Source organism: Acomys minous (genome assembly GCF_964271855.1).
Source record: "Acomys minous genome assembly, chromosome: 4".
Taxonomy (NCBI): domain Eukaryota; kingdom Metazoa; phylum Chordata; class Mammalia; order Rodentia; family Muridae; genus Acomys; species Acomys minous.
Window position 1 is genome coordinate 21,231,645 of NC_140486.1, and position 23,133 is coordinate 21,254,777.

Sequence of the window (23,133 nt, forward strand, 5' to 3'; positions counted from 1 at the left end):
CAGTTAAGTTCACTGAAGAGCCTGGAACCAAGCACCTTAGTCTCCTAGCTCCCAGCCAGACCCTTCATGAGAGAATCTTTATGAGAAGTATCTTTTTAAAAAGTGTCAACTGTGGCATGCCCTGAAAATGAGATTTTCCTACTGTCATCGAAGAAAGAAGAACCCTTCGCTGACTGTTGAGGTCATAGGGACCACATAGTACGTTTCTTTTTCCCCTTTGTGAACCTCCTGTCTCCTGTCTGAAGTGACCTTCAAAAAGGAAAGATCCCAAGACAGAAGTAATGGGGTTTCAAAGCATAAATCAGTTTAGACTATTTACTTTTAGTTATAATAATTCATTGAAACTTTTATTCTAATCTACAAAACATTTAGTACATGCATGTGTTGTGGTGCATGTATGTGTGTGTGTGTATGTGTGTGTGTGTTCCAAAGTGCATGCCCGTGGCAGTCAAAAACAAAAAAACAAAAAACAAAACAACAACAACAAAAAACCTTTGTGAGTAAGAATTTTATCCTTCTACCATATGGTTCTGGTGGCCAAACTCAGGTGTAAGGCTTGGCAGCAAGCATCTTTATTACCAATATATCTCACTGAACTTATTTTTGAAACAAAGTCTCACAAATGCAGTTCAGGCTGGCCTGGAACTCACTATGAAGCCTACACTGGCCCTAAACTCATGTAATACCCCTGCCTTAGTGCCCTGAGTAGAAAGATTACAGATGTGAGCCCCAGTGCTCAGCTAAGTACAATTTATACTTAGAATAATTTGGCTAATGTGCCCAAACTATGATTCTCTGAAGAGATATACCAAATCACAATACGTTTAGTTGGTCTGTCATATGACATATATGTTCCTGGAATAATCATGTGTTCTACAGTTATATAAAATAAAATAAAAAATTAAGGTTTTATGGGCAGAATGGAACAAGGCATACAATACCCAAAACAAAAATGAAACAAAACAAAGCCACTCACCATCACATGAAAATTAAAAGATATAAAAACAGAACAGCATTTTGCACATGCACAATCTACCACAACACATGTTAAGAAGGGGAGAACCACACATAGGGTCTCAGCCCAAATGTGCTTGACTGAACTCATGTAATGGGCAGTGCCAGTTGAGATCACCACTGATGTCTGGGTGGTGTCCTCTGGGAGTTCTCAGGCCTCAGCTCAGCTGGGGACATTTTATACAAACTCTTGCTGAACCAAACCCCAGCTTTGCCTCATGTTCCCTGGCATCCCTCAGGTTAGGAATAAATGTACATTTGGCAACAAATGCTATAGCAGAACACCGATGTGACAGTACACAGCTGATAAACAGAATGAGGAAAGACACACCCTACATCCCTGTCTTCAAGGAAGGGATGGAGTCAAGCAGTTTTCTATGGTAGGAAAGCTGAGAAACTTAATCTGCTCATGCAAGCTCTAAGGTTCAGGAAGGAGACAAGTCTGCAACATTTCTGGAAATTATTTTAACTTTGGAACCCTCTATTTTGAGGTAGAAAACCTTTTAACACTGTCTAAGAATAAGGTGGATAGGTGCCATGATTGAGTAAATATTTCTCTATGGTAATGTTTTATTTTTGCTGTTATAAAATATAGGACAAATATTATTCATAGGACAGAAATAAGTTACATTTTAAGTTTTGCTTTTTTTTAGTTGCAATAAAGTTTTCAAAAGTATTCTCAGTGTTTGTGACATTGGTGGCTGTATTGTTCTGGCTCATAGTAAAAAGAAAAAAAAATAGACGATGAATAAAATGTCTACTTTGAGGTAGGTAATCTTTACAGCATGACTCACCATAAGTCTACATTTATACTCAGTAAGTAAGTTTGAGATTTTATAGGCTTTATTTAATTTCATAAGGTTCTCATTTAATCCTAATGTCCAAAACCAAAATATTTTCATGAAAAGATAAGACAGGAGTAAGTGGATTTTACTGTTTCAAGACTCACATTATCTTATTTACATTTCAACCAAGTCTTTTTGTTACTTTATTTCTCATATGAGAAACTTTTTTTTTTTTTGGTTTTTCCAGACAGGGTTTCTCTATGTTATCTTGGCTGTCCTGGGCTCACTTTGTAGACCAGGCTGGCCTCAAACTCACAGCAATTCACCCACCTCGGCCTCCTGAGTGCTGGGATTAAAAGCCACCGCCACCACTACAAAATACTTACCTACAACTCTGTTATCAGTTGATAGAGATCAATCTGATTTAATTATTTTAAGATAAAAGACAACCAATGAGAAATAATCTTAGTAAAATATTAAAGTAAGGACTAGTGAAAATCTCTCACCGTTTTAAATCCACATCTCCAGCAACATTTGTCAGCATTATAATGTATACAATATGAAAAAAAATTAGCCAAGGTGCCAAGCAATCCAGGGAGAATTTACTCAAGTAAATCACTAAATTACAGCAAGTTTAAAGAATAAACTTTGTGGCATTTAACCAGCTTGGTTGGCATCCTTGAAAATCAACTGCCAGAAAAATACTAAAAAGCAGATCTTACCAGGAAGTGTAAGGGCAGCCTGACTTGGAAGTCCTCAGAAACATATCTCTACTGACCCATGAGCATGGGTATTTTTCTACCTTCTGATAATTCCTTCAATTTCTTTCTTCCATGTGATCAAAAGAGCATGCATGGACCAGACCTAGGCCCCTTACTCATATGTAACCGATGGGCAGCTTGGTCTTCATGTGGGTGTCCCAGCAGGTGGAGTAGGGGCTGTCTATGACAAGGACTCTATTGTCTGCTTTTGGATCACTTTCCCCTAGTAGGGCCACCAGGTCTAACCTCATATGAAGAGTGTGTCTTAGTCTTGTTGCAATTTGATATGACTCGACATGCCGGGGGTCATGGGAGGAAAGGGGAAGAGAGTGGGAGAGTGGGAGGAGGAGAAGAAAAGGGAGCGGGCTGCGATTGGGTTGTAAAGTGAATAAAAAAAACTTGTTTTTAAAATAAGAAACCTAACCCCTTTATGGAGAAGCAACTCAGCTTACTTGTCTGGTAGACCCCAAAAAACCAGACTTCCAGGTTTTTTTCTGGCCCAGAATATAGCCTCTTAGAACAGACATTTCCCCAATAGTACTAGAAGCAACTGTTAATCTTGTGGTTGCCTGACATATTGGGTACAACTTAGAGAAAATAAGTCAAAAATTGTAAAGGCAAGTGAGGGAACAGGGTCTCCATAGAGACAGATAAAAACAAGCTCTGAGAATATAGAAAGCCACGCTATTTGTGAACGGCTATTTGTGCATAGGGTCATAAAAGATCCAGGAATGCCCCAAGTCCTCACCTCAGATTGATTTCTACTCTGTGCAAACAGAAAGTCAGGGGAGGTGAAGCTGCAGTGCTGAGGTGGCATGCTGCAGGCCACAAGACTGGGAGACCCACTGTAGCTGCCTTAGTCCACCACCACTGAGTGGTAAGATCACAAATCAGATAAGTTATTGGGCACACAAGACCCGATCACAGACAGTGCAGACTTCTCTCATAAGTCACTGAGTAAGCAACAATAATAACTAACAAGTTTGAATAAAAATGAATAATAAAAAGAAGTAGCAAAGTAAATAAGAAAGTAGGACCATACATAGAAGAAAAATCATAGCCATTAAAAAGTTATTCTTTGGGGAAAGCTTCTATGTGAGATTTAAGTCAGTTATTGTGAGCACCTCACATATCATGCATGTAGGTATGATATATAAAAGTCCATCACAGGTTATTTCAATAAAGCAATATAAACCTTAATGATGCTGGATTAGGAAGCACTATAACCCCAAAAGTATATGCCCCAAAATGACCAAATGGACATGGTAGGGATTGCTGAGCTGGCTGGAAAAACTGCATGCACTCTGTACACCTGAGAGAAAGGCATGAGGGAAGAGTCATCAGAAAGATTGTTCAGTTAACTATCTGACGCCTAAACAACACAGGGGATTTCTTCTCTCTCATTTACTTATTGATTAGTTAAGTCACCATTGGAGAAAGTGTGAAGAGGAAAACAAATATGTAAATCATGCTTTTGCTTCTTAGGGTGCTAATATCGGGTCTGGAGGCGACAACAGCAGCTGCTGTAAAGGCTGAACCATGAATGTGGGACTTTACAACAGTAAGAGCTGCCCCTTGTTCCTAGCACGTGTACGGTAGTTGGTCGGTCAAGGTGGAGGGAACGTTGAGGGGAGTTCTATGCTGCACAGTTACTTAGAAGTGGGCTTCTGCAGCATAAGGCTCTGAGACACTTTGCAGCCGTTTTCCTGACAGGAGAAAGAGCAGAATCAATAGGAAGATGGCCCAATGTGTACCAACTTCTGCACTGCCTATTAGCCAGAATTCAGTAGTATGTCCTATTCAATTCCAGAGCCTCATAGCAACACTAATTTAGCACAGTGTTCTAAAGGAATGCTTAGTATTGTCTGGGGAGGAGAGAGAGAGAGAGAGAGAGAGAGAGAGAGAGAGAGAGAGAGAGAGAGAGAGAGAGAGAAAGCTGAAAGTTAAGTAGCAGAGGACTAAGAACTATAGCCTGTGGTCAATCCCTACAAACTACTGACACAATCATGCCAAGAGGCTGACACAGAAAATGTCACAACCTTGAGTTTAATTCATCACACTCCACTTTCCTGCAGTCTCTCTGAAGCAGCACGTGTACATGCGCCCACTAGCCCTGGCCTGAGTAAGTGTATAGCTGGAGGGTCTATAGCTTTAGTTTTGGATGCTTCCAACTGTGGAAGAAAAAGAAAAAGAAAAAGCCCAGAACATCCAGACCTAGGAGAGGGGAATAGGGTGAAAGTGGGAGGGAGGGAGGGAGGGAGGGAGGAATGGGAGGATACAAGGGATGAAATAACAATTGCGATGTAATCTGAATAAATTAATTTAAAAAACAAACAAAAAACAAACCAAAACAAAGCAATCCCCCCAAAACAAATAAACAACAACAAAATCAATCCAACAACAACAGAAAAAGCAGAATATTGTCCCTTTGTCAATTTGTTTAAGTTCACAGTCAATACGCTTTCATTAATGCCACTTGAATTTTTTAAATACTGTGAATAAAAACTTTTCCAGCTGTTACAGCAGAAACTGCAAGTGGAGAAAAACAGCTATCAGCATGCGAGAAGTGAACCCGTTGTTAGTCCCTGGCTGGACTGTAATTATCTACTGCATACCCACCTCCTATCTTATTAAATACTGTATTTCGAGTCTTTCAAACTGAACCTTCACTCCTTCATAGGGATGAACGAATTCAGGTCAGAGGAACAGCGGCTGCTTTAGGAGTGTAGGACAACGTGCTTTCATTTCATTTTACCCTCGTGCACACACACAGGCAGCCCTGTGTCCAGCAAGAATGAGCGAAGATTTCAGTGGGATCCCAGAATGTGCTTCTACAGGCAAGAGTCACTTTTCTGCAAACTTGGAAAGGAAAATCCTGTGTCGCGCACAAGCTGCTTCTTTCCCACTGAGCCGGGGCTGCTCTGTGATGTATCTGTGCAGGATCGCTGTCTCAGAACCACTGAGCATGGATTGGTCAGAAGGAGGCAGAGGAGGAGCCATTCAGAACAGTTTTTCCCGTCCTTATAACCATAAGAAATCAGCAGCTGGCAGCAGGCTGCTGTAGCTCACAGGGATGCTCCAGGAAGCCGAACTTCTGAGAGGCTGCGGTGTGCGTGTGGGCGCGCAGATGCGGCTCCCAACTGTCCAGTGACCTCAGAAAAAGGATACTACAAAGACCGCGAGTGAATACGACTAAAGCTAAAGAGGCAGCGAGAAAAGCGAACGGCAGACTGGTCAACTGAGAATGAGCATTCACAAGTGCCAGATTCTAAAGAGATGATGAGCAAAGCCTAACCCCGAAGAGACTACCAACTCCTTTGCAAGCTCTGCTGCTTCTGACCTTGTTCACAGCAGGTGCCAACTGCAGCCTCCCAACTTCCACACAACATACAGACTGGGGGAAAAAAAATCACTCATCCGGAGCTTCCCTGACCCAGGAGGGTGGGTCAGTTCAAGGAGGATTCAAATCCAGCTGCTGCAGGAAGATGAACTCAACCCACCACCATGGCATGTATACCTCCCTCCACCTCTGGAACCGCAGCAGCTACGGGCTGCACGGCAATGCCAGCGAGTCCCCAGGGAAGGGGTATTCCGATGGAGGATGCTATGAGCAACTTTTTGTCTCCCCCGAGGTGTTTGTGACCCTGGGTGTCATAAGCCTGTTGGAGAACATTCTAGTGATCGTGGCGATAGCTAAGAACAAGAATCTGCACTCACCCATGTACTTTTTCATCTGTAGCCTGGCTGTGGCAGATATGTTGGTGAGCGTTTCGAACGGGTCGGAAACCATCGTCATCACCCTGCTGAACAGCACAGATACGGACGCGCAGAGCTTCACCGTGAATATTGATAATGTCATTGACTCTGTGATCTGTAGCTCCTTGCTTGCATCCATTTGCAGCCTGCTTTCCATTGCAGTGGACAGGTATTTCACTATCTTTTACGCGCTCCAGTACCATAACATTATGACGGTTAAGCGGGTCGGGATCATTATAAGTTGTATCTGGGCAGCTTGCACGGTGTCGGGCATTCTCTTCATCATTTACTCGGACAGCAGCGCTGTCATCATCTGCCTCATTACCATGTTTTTCACCATGCTGGTTCTCATGGCCTCGCTCTATGTCCACATGTTCCTGATGGCAAGGCTTCACATTAAGAGGATCGCTGTCCTCCCAGGCACTGGCACCATCCGCCAGGGTGCCAATATGAAGGGGGCAATTACCTTGACCATCCTGATTGGGGTCTTTGTTGTCTGCTGGGCCCCCTTCTTCCTTCACCTGCTCTTCTACATCTCTTGTCCTCAGAACCCATACTGCGTGTGCTTCATGTCCCACTTTAACTTGTATCTCATACTGATCATGTGTAACGCTGTCATCGACCCTCTCATTTATGCACTCCGGAGTCAAGAACTGAGGAAAACCTTCAAAGAGATCATCTGTTTCTACCCCCTGGGAGGCATCTGTGACCTGTCTGGCAGATATTAAGTGGGGACAGAGTGTATTCTAGAAACCTGCAGACTCTCACTCGGGCACAACCCCGAGCAGCATCCTCTGCAAGAGCTGCCGCTTCTGTGTAGTGCTTCGGTTGAAAATGTCTACTGGGTAAATTTATGTTTATGACTTTTGAAGTGAAAAAAAAAGTCTAAAGTTGCTATTTTAATGTCATGCTACTTTTTTTTTGTATGTCAAATGCTTATTTATGTTCTATATTGTGGGCGCTATGAGTTTACAAAAAAAGAAAGGAAGAAAAACAAAGACACTCTTATTAAAAGTTTGACATGTCTCCTGGTGTTTATCAAGATTCAGCACTTGTCCTTTCTGGAGTAGCAGAAATCGGAGCCTTAGTAAATGTACTATCAACTGGCTTCATGTGTGAGCCCATGGCACTGTGGAAGCTTCATTCCACTGTTGGTGGGGAGCTATTTACAGAGCAGATGCCTGATCATTAAATAAGTCAGCCCTGTCAGTGAAATTTCCAGCAACTTAATAGCAGCTTACTGATGATCCCTTCTGCTCAAATATACTGATGCTTCTTTCTAAATAAAAGAAGGAGAAAAAAAAAAAAAAAGGAAAGAAGCAGCTACTGAAGGGGAAAGTGAGATCTGAGTCACATGCATTTCTCCAAGACGGAAAGATTCGTCACCCAAGCCAACAGCCTCATAGTTCACATAGGCACATCAGATGGGGGAGGGAAAATGCCTACTATTAGTAAAGCACCTTGGCAGATCTAAACTGTCGATGCCATGCTGAAGTTCCCTATGCCAAATGATCCCCAACCCTAAGAGACCTGGCAGGATGAATCCTTCCAGCCTGTTAGCCAGGGACTCGGTTCATACAGACACATCCAGAAAGTTGCCGCTGCGCTGAGCAGAGCAGCATTTCATAGGGCTGATAAGGAGTTCTAGCACACTCCATGTGGAGAGCACTTTCTGATTAGTTTTTGAGCTGGAGTATTAGAGCTGAGGATCAAGCCTCTTAACTTCCCGGAGCCAAATCCACATCACAAAACCTTTTGGGACAGTGTTTGTAAATATTTAAACTGTGGAGCCCTGTGGTGCTGGCCCATTAGAAGATGAAAAGAAGACACATATGGGGTCCTGGGAGGCTCAATGAACCACTCTTGTGTTCTTAGTCATAGCTTGGGGTCAGTGCGGGGGGGGGGGGGAAGGGGGGAGCGGGGGGGTGGGGAGGACACACTTTTTCTCCAAATACCATAGGTGTGGCTACCGAACAACCAAATCTATGCTTTCTAGCCTGTGTATACTTTAAAATAAAAGAGATAAAATATACATTAGGCCTTTGATTAGAGGCAAACTGTCCTGTGATTCAACTGATAGTCTCTCTCTCCAGATACTTTCTAGGCAGAGATGCTGCATAGCAGCACATATGAATTAAAATCTAAATGTTTGCATATTAATTATAAACCTGAGAAACACTGAGGATATTCATGGGCAAACATACCTCAAAGTATAATGGGAAAGCCTACTGTTTCAAGGCGCCATCCTCTGAGCCACACTGCCACCTACTCATAAGATTAGCTGTGCTTGCTTGCACACAGGTAGCATCACCATCAGCTTGTGTGCTGACATTTCCTCCTGGAAGGAAGAGGGTAATGAGTGTCCTTGGGTCCTCATCTGTGTATCCACACACTCTTGCCAGCCATGTGTATGCAACTGTGCTTGAATAGAACTCAGGCTCAGCAGTATATAGGCTGAGAAGGAAAAGGGGAGTGGGCACCATCTGTGCAGCTGGGAGGAAGCTGTTATCCATGCTGGATGAAGACTTGCCAATGTGACAGCTTTCTGGTGACCCACACAATCCTATGTAAGCCTAACAAACCCATTGGGTCCCCAGGTTGAACTGTGCCAGAATCTTATGTGGGTGTGTGGTTGGGTCCATAGGAAGAAAGGGTAGACGTGGTACACCTCGTCCCTAAGGAGGCAGTTCTCACAGCAGCACCGTAACCAATGGAGAGTGGTTCTGAGGCCAGGTTTTATCACACCACAATGCTTCTATTATAAAACAAAAAATGAACGTCAGGCTTTACACAACCAACATAGCCTGCTGAGGTTTGGATCCCAACTGTCCCTCAAAGGTCCTTGTGGTAAAGGCTTGCTCTCCAGGGTGGCACTTTTGGGAAGTGGCTGAGTCTTTAGGAAACGGGACCTAGCTGGAAGATTTCAGTCATGAGAGTGTGCTCTTGAAGGGGACTGTGGGACTTCAGTTCAAGCCTCTTTCTCTCTGTTGCTCCCTGGGGCCATAAGCTGAATGCTATTGTTCCATCAGGAGCCGCCTTCTCTGAGATAAGCTGCCCCACCACGAGGCCAGCACATGGAGGCCAGTCATCCTGTACTACAACCTCCAAACCTAGTCTATTTGGACCTTCTCCACTTTATAAATTATCTCAAGTGTTTTTCTGGTGACCAGACGCTGAATAAGAAACAGAGCATCCCCCCCCCCAAGAAAACAGTCCCTCCAGGTGGGTTTTTCTTCCTGTTATCATTCCTTGTTTCACACACTGACCCTCTGAGGTCCAGAGACCATAGATGGGAAGAGCATCATGTGTACGCCCTGTCTCTGTAGCTCTGGTCTTTCCAACTATTCCATTTCCCTTCGGGTGCCATAGATGTTCAGAGGGAAGTCCTGACCCTTCCTTCCTGTTCACACTTTTCTTGGGGGCCGTCTGTAGTCTTAGTATGTCCATTGGTTGTGGACTAGCTATGGGCCACAAGGCTCCCGAGATGTTTACTGCACACTGTGGGCCTTCGGTGTCTTCCCCTGCTGAGAATGCCTCTTCCTGACATGTTCTGTGCTCCAAACATGCCCTGGGGATATTACTTTCCCATACTCTGTGTGGGGAAAAAAAAACCAACAACAACCCAGAATTCCTGCAGAGGGCCTGTCCTTGCTCAAGTGACCTCTGATGGCCAGATGGGATCCAGTAGTGCTATTTGGAGTGCCAGGTTCTCCAATTGAGTTGGTATGGGGCTATTGTGATGACCTGATAGTTGACATTCTAGGTTCAGCAAATAAATTTGTATAACAGGAGGGAGTAGTGGGTAAGAATTGAGATGGAGGGGTGGGGGTTAGGAGACTTGGTTTGCATAAACTACAGTGCACTGCCCGATAGAGCAGATGTGGAGAAATGCTTGCTTTAATGAGAGAGCTTCAAGTATATTAAGAATGGATAATTATGCGTCAGAGAATTACGTGAAAAGCTCCACAATGGGGAAGACTGAGTGTGTTTAGTTCCCCCAGGCCTGCCTCTAATGGGAACACATTGGGACAAGACATTAAGTCTTATCCAACCATGATGTTTAGATCACGAACTGATCGCCATACCCTGAACAGGTCCTTACATCAGCCTCACTTTATCGACTGTTACTGTATGTTCTACTTCCCATATTTTCACGTAAGCTCCTTTGGAAATTGGGCTCTTACGCTTTTATTTCCTTCACATGGAGTCGGAGGTACAAGATAGATTAAAATACACCTACTACAAGTCATAAATAAGAAATGTGCTTGATTCCTGGAAATGGTTTCCCAGAGAGACTCAGCTTCGAATCTTCTATGCCCCATCTACTCAAGGTTGGGACAGAGCCTTCTTAGAGTGTGATTGCTCAGTCCCATGTCCTTCCCCTGCTGGGTAGTCTTCAAGGCAACACAAAAGGAGCTGCTGAGATTGACTGAAGAAGCTTAGCTGAGTCACACTCAGGAATGTGGTAATAGCAACCTGTAGCCATCCTTCAGAAATTCCACCATTAATCAATAGAGATATAGTAAATGAAGGCTTTCGTGGGACATGCCCCTTGGGCTAATATGCAGATATAAGTGAGTATATACCATTTGAGTCTTTCTGCTTCTGGGTTAACTCACTCATTATGATCATTTCTAGTTCAATCCATTTGTCCACAAATTTCTGGAATTCCTTATTTTTAATAGCTGAGTAGTATTCCATAGTGTATATGTACCACAGTTTCTTTATCCATTCTTCTACTGAGGGACACTTAGGCTGTTTCCATGTTCTGGCTATTATGAATAAGGCTGCTATGAACATGGTTGGATATCCTATTGGGACTCTAGATGAGAGACGCATGGGAGAATAGAAAAGTAGAAGGCTCCAGAGGGTCCTAGAAACCTACAAGTAGAACATTATGATAGGCAGATTTGGGCCCAGGGGTCCCGCTCAAACTAAGGCACTAGCCAAGGGCAATACAGGTGGTAAACTTTAAACCCCTACCCAGATCTAGTCAATGGTCAGAACATTCTCCACAGTTGAGTGGAGAGTGGGGTATGACTTTCTCACATACTCTGGTGCCTCATAATTGACCATGTCCCCTTGAGGGGGAGACCTGGTGGCACTCAGAGGAAGGATAGCAGGTTACCAAGAAGAGACTTGATACCCTATGAGCATATACAGGTGGAGGAAATCCTCCTCAGGAACAGTCATAGGGGAGGGGAATAAGGGGAAAATAGGAGGGAGGGAAGAATGGGAGGATACAAGGGATGGGATAACCATTGAGATGTAACAAGAATAAATTAATAAAAAAATTTTAAAAAATCATTAGAGACATAAAATCACAGCTCAAGTGAGTCAAGTTAAGGTCTGCCACATCAGATGATCCTGGCCTTACTAGGGATGGTAGAAAGAATCTGTAATAGTCTTCACTATAGTACTGAACACTGGTCCATATGGTGGCTAAACATCTCTAAGCGCACTGCATAAATTAAACCTAACACAAATGAGAGGCTTCCTCCCTGAGCCCGCACATCATAGACAAAGCACATATGGCCTCTAGTAAGTAGAAACCAAGGTATCACTTTCTGTTTGCAACACCCCTTCCTCTCCCCCAATAAAATATCTCCTAGAAAAGTGAACCATAGGATACAGTCTACTGCCCAGGCCCAAAGCGTCTGACTATCCAGCTAACAAGGTGAGAGCAGGAACATCCTAATGGAGAAGAAAATAAAACTGCCTGGAGAAGAGAGAAAGAATGGAGGAACACCCACAGAGCTTGGATCAGTTGTATTTTAGCCTGACTGTTGAAAAATAACTAAGGAGGTAGATAAATATGTAAATAATTCTATGAAACACATACACATGAACAGAGACTTTAAGTAGTGATCAGCCCACTGGTGGCTCCAGAATTTCTCTGTGTGGCGACTGAAGGTACAGTGTGGCTCAGATGAGTCACAAGGGACCGTCTTGAAGCCTTTTTGTGTAGCTGTAACCTTTCACTGGCATTGTGTGTCTTCTTGAAATGTTCCTGGAGGGAGATTCTATGGCATTGGTGCAATTTGTCAAAGCGGGCTCTCGGCTGACTCCTTCACATAAGGGTCTCTTCTGTTTGCTGAGAAAGGGAAAAGAAGATGAAGGAAACCCTTTCTGTTCATCACCAGCCCACTGATTGAGCATTAGTCTAACACCTGTTTGAAATCTATAGGCTATTTTGTCCTGCTCAATTTCTCCTGCCAGTCTGAAAATGACACTGTACATGTTATAGAGTCCTAAGGAGGACCTCTTAGCTGGCTTTATATGCTCTCTTCATGTTTTTTTTTCTACTCAGCTTCTTCTATTGTGACACAGTAATGCAAGACAAAAGATGTAAACCAAAAGTGAACGTGGTCAGTCTCATGCATTGGCTCAGAGGCTCAGGCCAGCATTTTGCTTCAAGGGCCTGAGGTACGAATTTAGCACAGGCTGCCTGATGTCACAGCATCTTCCCGGGCAGAATACACGTCTACTTGAAATCAAAGGAGAGTAGAAGGACAGTGCACTTGCTGCAAAAAATGGTGCAGCACAGTTATCAAGGCCTCACAGACACACTTTCATCAGAGGTCCTTATTACGGTCTCAGAAAAGGAGTAAAGGAATAAAGAAAATTCACCCAGATCAGTCAATTGGAAGTACAAACACATGTGTGTTTTCCCAGAAAAGAAAAAAATAAAGGCTTCCTACAAAATAATCACTAAGAATGTAATTATAGCACTATTGGAGTCACTGAGGACGCGGTCACGGAAAATGTCAGTCTATCAAGTTGGTAAGACTTCTAAAGATAAATTAGAAGTGTTCAAGTTTGTCAACAAAGCAGTAGGGAAAACGGTTCTGGGTCCTCTTACCTTCATATGTAAATCAATCAGTTGCTTCAAAGGGGTCTATGGGGCATGTACCATGGAACAAAATGTCTTTTGATTTTGTCATTACAATTTATTGTTGAAGTGAGACTGTCAGGTTAAGAGGTTGCAAAGCCCACCTCACTTTCTGGAAACATCACTCTAAAGGACACCAGAGCAACAGCCCATGTATTTAGGCTCCCCAAACCCCAAAGTTTATGCAACATTTCATTACTGTCCTGTTGCAAAAATTTTGATAGGCAGGAAGTGGGGAAATAGCTGACAATATTTTTCTGGAATCTAACACACACATCCTTTCATCTATGTACTAAAATTTACTGTATTACTGTTAGCTTGTGGGAAAAGAGTAAATGTTAATGAAGTTATTTTAAATGAGATCAGAGTGGGTTTTTTTCCCCTGTGCTAGAAAGGGGGCTGTCACTGAGCTACACTCTCAGTCTGAGAGCAGACCTTTTATCAGCGCTAACAATGGCAAAGTAGACTCAGAAACTGCCCTCTGCCCTCTGCCTGTTTAGAAGCAGCTGGAGCAGTGCTTGGCTCCCACTCCTCTCTGTGAATAAATCCACCTCTCCCGGTCACAGAGACTTAGCCCTGGGATGTACTCACTTCTCTTTTTACTGGAACATTTTGCTGCCTAGTTTTCTTATCACTAATGCACACCAGAATGCTTGCCTGATTATTATCTTAAAGGAATAAAAGACAATTAAACAACATTTAAAAATATAGAGATTCAACAAAACAGTAGCCACAATACACAGGCACAAAAAATTCCTACAATAATATTTGTAATTGCTGTTTTAAATGTAAGTAAATAGACATACAGCTAGCTGTACACATTGGTCAACATGCTGAGATTTGGATTAAGTACACATGATAATTTAATTTGGATTTGACTTTTGTTTTGAATGTATGCACTTAGATATAACAGATACAGGCCCACATGTAAACTTATACGAGACAATTCCTTACCATCAATAGTACAAGTTGTTTTTGAAATTTGTGGTCTCAAATCCAATATTGCAAAAGGCTAATTAGAAAGACAGTGCAACAAAATTAAAATGATCGATTAGCCTATTTCTAGAACTGATACTCATTAACCTTTAGGCCATTAATTTTAAGTGTTGACATAAAATGTCATTATATGAGTTGATGTTGCTAAGTTACACTCAAGCTGTGTATAAGAAGAGAGAAAGCCTCTCTCTGGACTATTGGATCCAATCCCAGATATACTGTTTATCAGCTCTTGCATGCTGCTGGGCTCACCTTGGAAATGAGGATCCTAACTGTTATCTCATCAAATGCTGCCACAGACACTGGGAAACATGGATGTTTGTCTAGTATACATCTAATGTAGGGCTTCTTTCTCTAGGCAGCCATATTATAGTGACTAATCAGAGCACAGTCGATGGATTTTCTGACCTTTGGTCCTCGGAGAGCTGAAACAGTGATAGAGACCTAGATGTCCTCATGACCCAGCGTAGAAAAAGAGAGATCACACAAAGCTTCTCGCCATACTTCTAAGAGGTGGGACATATTAGTAATAAATTGTTTTAAGTATGCAGAAAACGTGAACACTCCAAAAACATCCAGTTGTGACACGAGTGGAATGTGGTAGGAAGGCAGGTTGAGCTAGCGCCACGCTCATCTGATGCTGATAGGTTTGCTGGATGCTTTGTGTATACTTTGACATTACGCCCCACAACTCAGCCCAGTGTCACACATAGTCTTTCATGCATGCAGCAATGAATGATGAATACAGTGCATTTGTTTTTGTTTTTGTTAATGTTCTTGGCTAGCTGAAAACCTAAAGGCTGTTTTTGTTGTAACAAATAAACACTTCCTAATGTCATTCAATGCTGCCACTGAAGAGATAAGAAATGAGTTTTGTCCTAAGACAGAAATGATCACATTTGGCCCTGGTTAGTGAAATTAATAACCACCGTTTATAATTATGAAGCGTTTTCACTGTCAAGAGACACCTGGAGGATCCACAAATATAAAGCCAGGTGGAAATGTCAGTGCCTTAGCTAGTGATCTCGGCAGTGATGTCTGACCAGGGGCTGCAAATGAAAGCCATAGACTGATACTAAACCGAACACCGTACAGTGAGAGACGCTTCACTGTGAGACTCACATTGCCATGGACCACATAACCCCAAAGTGAAAAGGTAATAAATTTCATTATCAATGCACTAGAGAAAAGAAACACATTAAAATTTTGCTTGCTATGAACTTAAGTGTACCTAGTTTGTATATTGAAATTTCAAAATTCATAATAATTACTGGAGCGGGAACTGGCTTAGATAGTAAAGTGTCCACAGTACAAGCACAAAGATGTGAGCCCTTCTGAGCCCTAGAAACCACATAAAAAGCAAGGGGTGGAGGTGGGGGTGGGGGTGGGGGTAGGCTCCTGTATCCCCAGCATCGAAGGAGCAGAGATGGCCAACTCCTAAAGCCCACTGGTTTACCAATACTGTCAAATGCATGAACTTCAGATTCAAAGAGAGACCCTATCTCAAAAAATAAAGGTAGAAGGTGAGGAAGGATGTGCAATGATTACCTTAGGCTTGTATCCTCATGTGCATATACGTGTGTACATATACTAATGAGTATAAAACACACACACACACACACACACACACACACACACATACACACACATTACAACAGACACACACCAAAAAGTATCACTACAAGCAGCATACTCCAACTTCTTGTAAATATCACAATATCCTGTAGATCTCATTTAAACTTACGGGAAATTAAATTCACACATTTAAATTTTTATTTATAACTAGCATGATAGTAGCATAGTTGTGCATTTGCATGGAGCACTGCTTTAATATTCAGTACACGCACACAATGTGTAATGATCAAATCAAAATAATTAGCCTTTCCATCCCAGACACCATCTCTTTAATAAACATGAGAAAACTTCTTGGTGTTAATTCTCTTCTATAGCATCCCACTCACTTACTCCTCTTCTCCAACTATATTGTAATATCCGTTACCCATCCTTTTTTCACCCATCTCTCCTCCCAGACTCCAGGGACCACTATTCTCTCCCTTTCGTGAAGTTACCTTTGTAGCTTTCACACCCGAGTGGCAATGTCTCATATTTGTCTTTCTTTTCATCGTTTATTTACTTAATATGTCACTCACCACCTCAATCTACTTTTCTCCAAATGATGGTATTTCCTTCTTTTTGTGGCTGAATAATATTGTGTTGTGCGTAAGTTCTGCATTTTCTTCATTCATCTACCAAGAAAAATACCTCAGTTGATTGCATATCTTGGTTATTGGGAATAAGGGCACAATAGTCATGGGAATGCAGATACCTCTTTAATATGCCATTTTATCTCTTTTAGAAATATGTTTAGGATGAGGAAAGCTGTATTACATGCTAATAGTGTTTTTGGTATTTTCACAAGCCTCTCTATTTGCCTTTACAATGGCTACACTAATTTGCATTCCTTGCACCTGTGAGAACAAGTTCCCTTTTCTCTGTGTCCTTGCCAGCACTTTTTTTTTGGGGTGTGTGTGTGTGTGTGTGTGTGTGTGTGTGTGTGTGTTACAATAGTCATTTTATTTGGATGGGATGATGCTCTAGTTTTGCTGTTGTTGTTGTTTGGTTGTTTGATTCATTTAAAATTTATTGAGCAGCTAAGGATACAAAGGTCTTAAAACATGGTTGAAGAGATGAGGCATATGTATAAGTAGTACAAAGCCATAACGTTCTCTGCATCATAAGAGTGAAAGAAATATGCTATAGGAAAACAAGCGATTGCTTCCAGCTTGCAAAGGGGGAATGGATGACAAACCAGGAAAGGAGACTAGGATTAAAATAGAAGACTTGAGCCTGGATTGTTGATGGGACTTAATATGGGCCATGTTTGTTTCTCTCCTTTTCCATCTTTGGGCTTAATTTACCTAGACTGTTCAATGCATTTTGTCTATACTTGTTTGCATGTTTGCCTTAATGTCTTATACAGAGCTGAGTCCTTTTGGCATTTTAGGAGGCTTTTTTTCCCCTGATTTGATCTTGGTATTGATGGCTTTAAGTCTTTCCCATTTTTGGTTAAATTTTTGTGATGTTCTACTTTTAATTTGCATCTTCATCATGACTAAGTGATGTGGGACACTTTTCATACATGTATTGGCCACTTGTGATGTTAGTGCTCATTGTAAGTTGAATTGCTTGGGTTTTTATTGTTGAAGATTTTTAGTTTTTAAAAATTGTTTCTTTTTTCTTTTTCTTTTTCTAAAAATTTATTTATTTATCATTTATACAGTATTCTACCTGCATGTGTGCATGCACACCAGAAGAGGGCACCAGACCTCATTATAGATGGTTGTGAGCCACCATGTGGTTACTGGGAATTGAACCCAGGACCTTTAGAAGAACAGACAGTGCTCTTAACTTCTGAGCCATCTCACCAGCTGAGATTTCTAGTTTTTTATATATTCTGGATATCTGACCATAGCCAGATGTAGGTGGCAAAATTTCCTCTCACTTTATAGGCAGTGTCTTTATGCTGTTGATCATTCCCTTTGCTGTGGAGAAGGTCTCTGTAGTTTGTTTTGTGTGTGTGTGTGTTTCTTTTTTTACTTTTATTTTTTATTAATTCATTCAGATTACATCTCAATGGTTATCCCATCCCTTGTTTCCTCCCATTCCTCCTTCCCTCCCGCTTTCCCCCTACTCCCCTCCCCTATGACTGTGACTGAGGGGGAGAATGTCTCTGTATTGATGGAGCACTCTTTGTTCAGCCTTGGTAACCTGTACCTGGGAGGGGGGTGTCTTGCCTATTCATATGTCTTGAAGTGCTTCCCTGTTTTCTAATCATTTCAAAAGCACAGCTCGATGATGGAGTCTTTCCTTTTATTGTGTGGTTAATCCTATAGGCTAGCTTTTGCTTGAGAATTTGTGTTTGTGTTTATCAGGGCAAACATCTACTGTTTCCTTTCTCTATTGTGTCTTTAGCTGGCTTCAGATCAAGGTCATGTCCTTGTGGGAAGGGTTTGAAATCAATCCTTTATTTTCCATTTTCCAGACCACGTCTAATAGAATTACCATGACACATTTATGCACCAATATATTACAGTGAAATCAATTTTATGTTTAATTTTCATCAATAATTATAAAAATTTAAAGAAATAAGAATCTGCTCCCCACCTTTTTTTCTGCCTTCCCTGTTCATTATCTATTCCCCTCTTCTTCCTGGAAGAAAAATTCCAAACTTTAGTAATTTACATTTTCACTCAAAAATTGAATTAAATTGATGTGGTTTGTGAATAGAGGCTAGGTATGTGAAGCCTGTGATTTGGGGGATGCACTTTGGGGAGTCATAAGAAGAAGGCCAGTTTCAATGAGGCCATAATATTCAGGAAATATAGGAAGACAAACATGACATTGGTTTCTTTGGTTTAGCAGACTTTTTTGGGAACCCATTTAACCTCACATACCTGTCTGTAACACACAGACACATAGACACACAGACACACAGACACACGCACACACACACACACACACACACACACACACACACACACACACACCATGTGTATATTCCTCAGTGTATCCTGCAGCCTGTTGTCCTTTGTCTATTGTCTCCTAGTGAGATTCCAGTGAAATGTAAGTCCCACTACTGCTCTGCAACGGCTCCTTCTATGACCACAAGAGCTTTACAACTACAAGCTGCACTGATCATGATCCAAACTCTCTCTCTCTCTCTCTCTCTCTCTCTCTCTCTCTCTCTCTCTCTTTCTCTCTCTTCCTGGCTCTGATGCTCATTTCAAACATCCTTCTCTTTAGAATGCTGCTCCTGAACACTCAATGAATCTTCCACAGCCCATCACTTCAAACTCTAGCTGTGTTCACTCAGTTGATTACCTTAAAGGTCTCGGAAAATTGAATACCAATGTTGTGTGAAGAGCTCTTTCATTTGACAGTTTTTCCTAATGGACTTGTGTGTCCGATTCTGTTCTGAACATTGATACTTGGGTTTCCCAAGGAAATGCTAAAATTACAAACCTCCCTTGAATCCCATTCTTCTAGGAAACTGTCTGTCTCAGAGCTTTCCCCACACTGAGCAATGAGCAATGGCACCTGGGTCTTTTCAATTAATCTCCTGGCCACCACTGACTTTTCCATTTTACACCACATTTCCAATCTATCAGCACAATTCATTGGCCTTAGTGCTAAAATAGGTGCCTCTTTTTTTGTCATTTCCTTGCTACCACACTCAATTATGGGATCACCAACTGTAAGAAGCATCCTTATTTCTAAGCCTGTTCATCGGTGGCTTCCTTTCAACAGAGCAGCCTTAAAGAGTTCTTTTGAGCTCTGCATCAGATCACATCACTTCTCTTCTGCACGAATCCCCACAGGTCTCTCCCTTTCCTACTTCGGGGACGAGGCGCAGGACTGGAGGTCGGTCTCACTCCAATAGACAGGCCAAGCTGCCCCTTCTTTACGAATTCTGCATTGCCCTTCCAATGATCTGTCTGAACAACTATGGCCTAAATAGCAAATAGCTGATTCCCTTACCTGCTTCAAGGTTTGCTGAGGTGACCTCCCATTAAAGGTTACTTGGGGAACTATGTTTTAAAATCACAAGCCTACTATCATAGTCTAATACCTCTGTTGCTCATAACCTTTCTCAACTATTTTTCCCATAATACGCAACAAATAACACTGATGACTAAGGTATCATGTTTACTGTTTTTCTCCATTATTGCACACCCACTGTTGCGAGGGTGCAAGTAACTTTGTTTTCTTCAACAGTGAATTCCAAGAACCTAGAATTGAAATTGGTTATGGTAAGAGTTTAATAGAAACTTGCTAAGTTCATGCAAATGAAAAACACAAAAACGGGCTGGAGAGATGGCTCAGAGGTTAAGAGCACTGTCTGCTCTTCCAGAGGTCCTGAGTTCAATTCCCAGCAACCACATGGTGGCTCACAGCCATCTATAATGTGATCTGATGCTCTCTTCTGGCCTGCAAGTGTACATGTAGGCAGAGCACTGAATATGTAATAATAAATAATAAATCTTTTAAAAAAGAAAAGAAATAAGAAAAACACAAAAACAAAAGAAATGAAACCAAGTAGAATGGCTTATTCGAAGCCTATTTTAAGGCCCAGTGAGATGGCGAAACGTCTTAAGGCACTTTGCAGCCAAGTCTGATAGCGTGAGCTCACCTCCCATGACCCGTGTGGTGGAACGAGAGAATCAGCTCCTGAAAGTAGCCACCTGGCCTCCACATGCACGCTGTGCTGCAGTGCTCACTCTTGCACTCGGTAAATAGATAAACAAACAATAAACAAACACATGTAACAAAAAGAAATATAGTGTAAGGATGTAACAAACAATGGCTGAGTCTTGAAGTAATGAGCATAGAATTAATAGAAACAGTACAGCACGTGTGGTAGCAAATACTCCCAGCACTGAGAAGTGGAAGTAGGGAGATCAAGAGTTCAAGGCCACTACTGACTACGTAGAGTTTGAAGACACCCTGGGACACATGACACTGTCTCAAAAGAAAAAAAAAATACAAAAGAAAAACCAGAGAAGGTGGTGCCATAACTACAGCCAAGTAAAAAGTGAGTCTTAAGGAATGAAGTGTCAGTCATTTAGCAGCAAAAGACATGAACAGTGCTCATCCAGTTTCCCAACTAGAGAGCTAATGCATTTTATTTGAAACCGGAATTGTAAAAATGACTGAGGATTTTGGTGAAAGGATTAAAAAAAAAAAGAGGAACCCTAAAAAAGAAGAGTTAATTTCCGGTAAACTACTGGAAATGATATCAGATTCCTTGGCTCTCATATTGGAACATAAAAGTAAAATGGGAACTGAAGAATTCAGTTCTCTTGAATTCAGGCTCTCACAGTAACAAGCTGCACAAAATCAACAGAAGCTCAGACGAATGAGTATCATTTCCTCAAAACGAGCTCGCTTTAGAGATGATCATATGCAGAGGCAAAAAAACCAATAGAAGCTAAAACCCTGAAAATATGGAATATTTGCCGCACACTCAGTAACAGCTAAGTCATTTCCCTCTGATTTTCAGTAAGTGGTTACTTTTGTGATTGAGTTAATTTCCCCAAGCTACCCAAAGAAGTCACTCTGTGAAGAGCTCTGCTGAAGAATCAAACTCTCAAAAGCACCAAAGCCCCGTGTATGCTCTACCTCTTTTTTGAGCAGGAGAGTTGGAACACCAACTACCAAGGAAAGTTGGCTTTCAGATGTGGGGGAAGATTGCCCACCCACTCAGGGCTATGTTTATGCAGCAAAAAGGGATGAGTGTCACACACTGCACATGTGATAGCCAATGGGATGGCAAGAAATGGGTGGTTAAAGCAAGGCATATGAGGTATGCACTCACACACGTGGGCAGGTGTGGTGGAAGGCTGTTCTGAATGAAGATCTGAACAATGAGTCAATTTCTCTTCTAGTACCTTTTAGATTTTAACCCTCTATCAGATGTGTACTCAGTGATTTTTTTCCTCCATTCTGTAGACGGCCCCTTCACTTGAATGACAGAGCCTTTTGCTGCGCAAACAGCGTTTACAAAGTTCCTGTGGTTCAGTTGGTCAATTTCAGGGTCTTAGAGCCTATGCTACTGGCCATATACATTCAAGCCTGTTCCCCACTTTTTGTCAGATTTGAGGTGTCACATCTAAGTTGAGGTCCTTGATCTTGACCTCTAACAAGGGTCCCAGGTTGAGTTCCTTGTGCTTCTGGGGCCCAGCATTGGGTGGAGTGGCTCATAGCTAGGCCTGAGGGTGAAGTGGTTCTGGAAGTTTCTCCCTGCAGTACTAGACTCCATGAGATTCTCGGTTGGGCTCTGTTCAGTCCTGGGGCCCAGCTGTGTGCCAGCTCATATTCCTGTGGACTGGTGGCTTTGTCTTTTAATGATAATAGCAGCCTCCCAGTACTCTATATGACTTTCTTCATTCCACAAATGAAGATGAGACACTTTGTCATTTGGATATGGTGACTCTACTAAGGACCTGGTCCTATCCATCTCTGGGCCTTTTAGGTAAAAATACTTCACTTGCTGAACAGTTAGTATTCTCTCTAGCTTTAGTCCTCATGAATTGGATTATTCTTTGTCATATAATATAATCAAAGAAAAGCAGGACTCTACTTTTACAAACTTATATTTTTATATCATTCTATGATGATAGAATGAAAATCTGATGAGATTACACAGAGAGTATTACCAAAGTATCAAAATGAATGGACTAAAGAGCCCAGCCTTCTCTGTGATTGTAGCTGAAGCTGTGTATACACCACTAAAGGAAGGGAAGATGAGCTTAGAGTCAGCCCATTAAGGCAAATGCGCACACACACTAGGGGCTACTATTAGAGTTATAAGAAGAGGCCACATGTCCATGCTTACCAGGCTATGAGCTCTCCTGCCCAGCTGGGCCCCAGGACTGAACAGATCCAGGACCTCATCATCTGGTCCTCCAGGTATGAACTCCCAGAGCTACTCTACACTCATACCTGACTGTCAGCAACTCCACCCAATGCTGGGCCCCAGAAACACCTGGAATTGAAATCAGGGCCCTTGCTAGAAATCAAAATTAAGAAAAGCGACCTAAAACATGACACCCTGAATCTGATAGAGGAGAAAATGGTGGGGGGGATGAATATATGGCTCCAACAATTGGCAAATGGGACATGGGAACCTCCTAAACAGTATCTGTAAAGCAAAAGATGCTGTCATTCAAGTGAAGAAGCAGTCTACAGAATGGGAAAAATACTCACCCACTATACATCTGATGGAGGCTTAGGTTTTAGAACATGCAAATGAAAAGGCTAAACATCAAGAAAACAAATAGCTCAACCTAAAAATAGGCTAAACAGAGAGTTCTCAAATGATAAAATACAAGTGGCAGGGAAACTCTTTAAAAATGTTCAACATCCTTAG

General features: G+C 42.0%; 1 protein-coding gene across 1 annotated transcript; it reads left to right on the forward strand.

Moving 5' to 3' along the window:
* The first annotated feature begins 5,616 nt into the window (after positions 1–5,616).
* Positions 5,617–7,448, forward strand: MC4R (melanocortin 4 receptor). Its single transcript, XM_084778391.1, has one exon. The coding sequence runs from the start codon at positions 6,046–6,048 to the stop codon at positions 7,042–7,044; it is 999 nt and encodes a 332-aa protein (XP_084634517.1). The 5' UTR covers positions 5,617–6,045; the 3' UTR covers positions 7,045–7,448.
* The last annotated feature ends 15,685 nt before the right edge of the window (positions 7,449–23,133 follow it).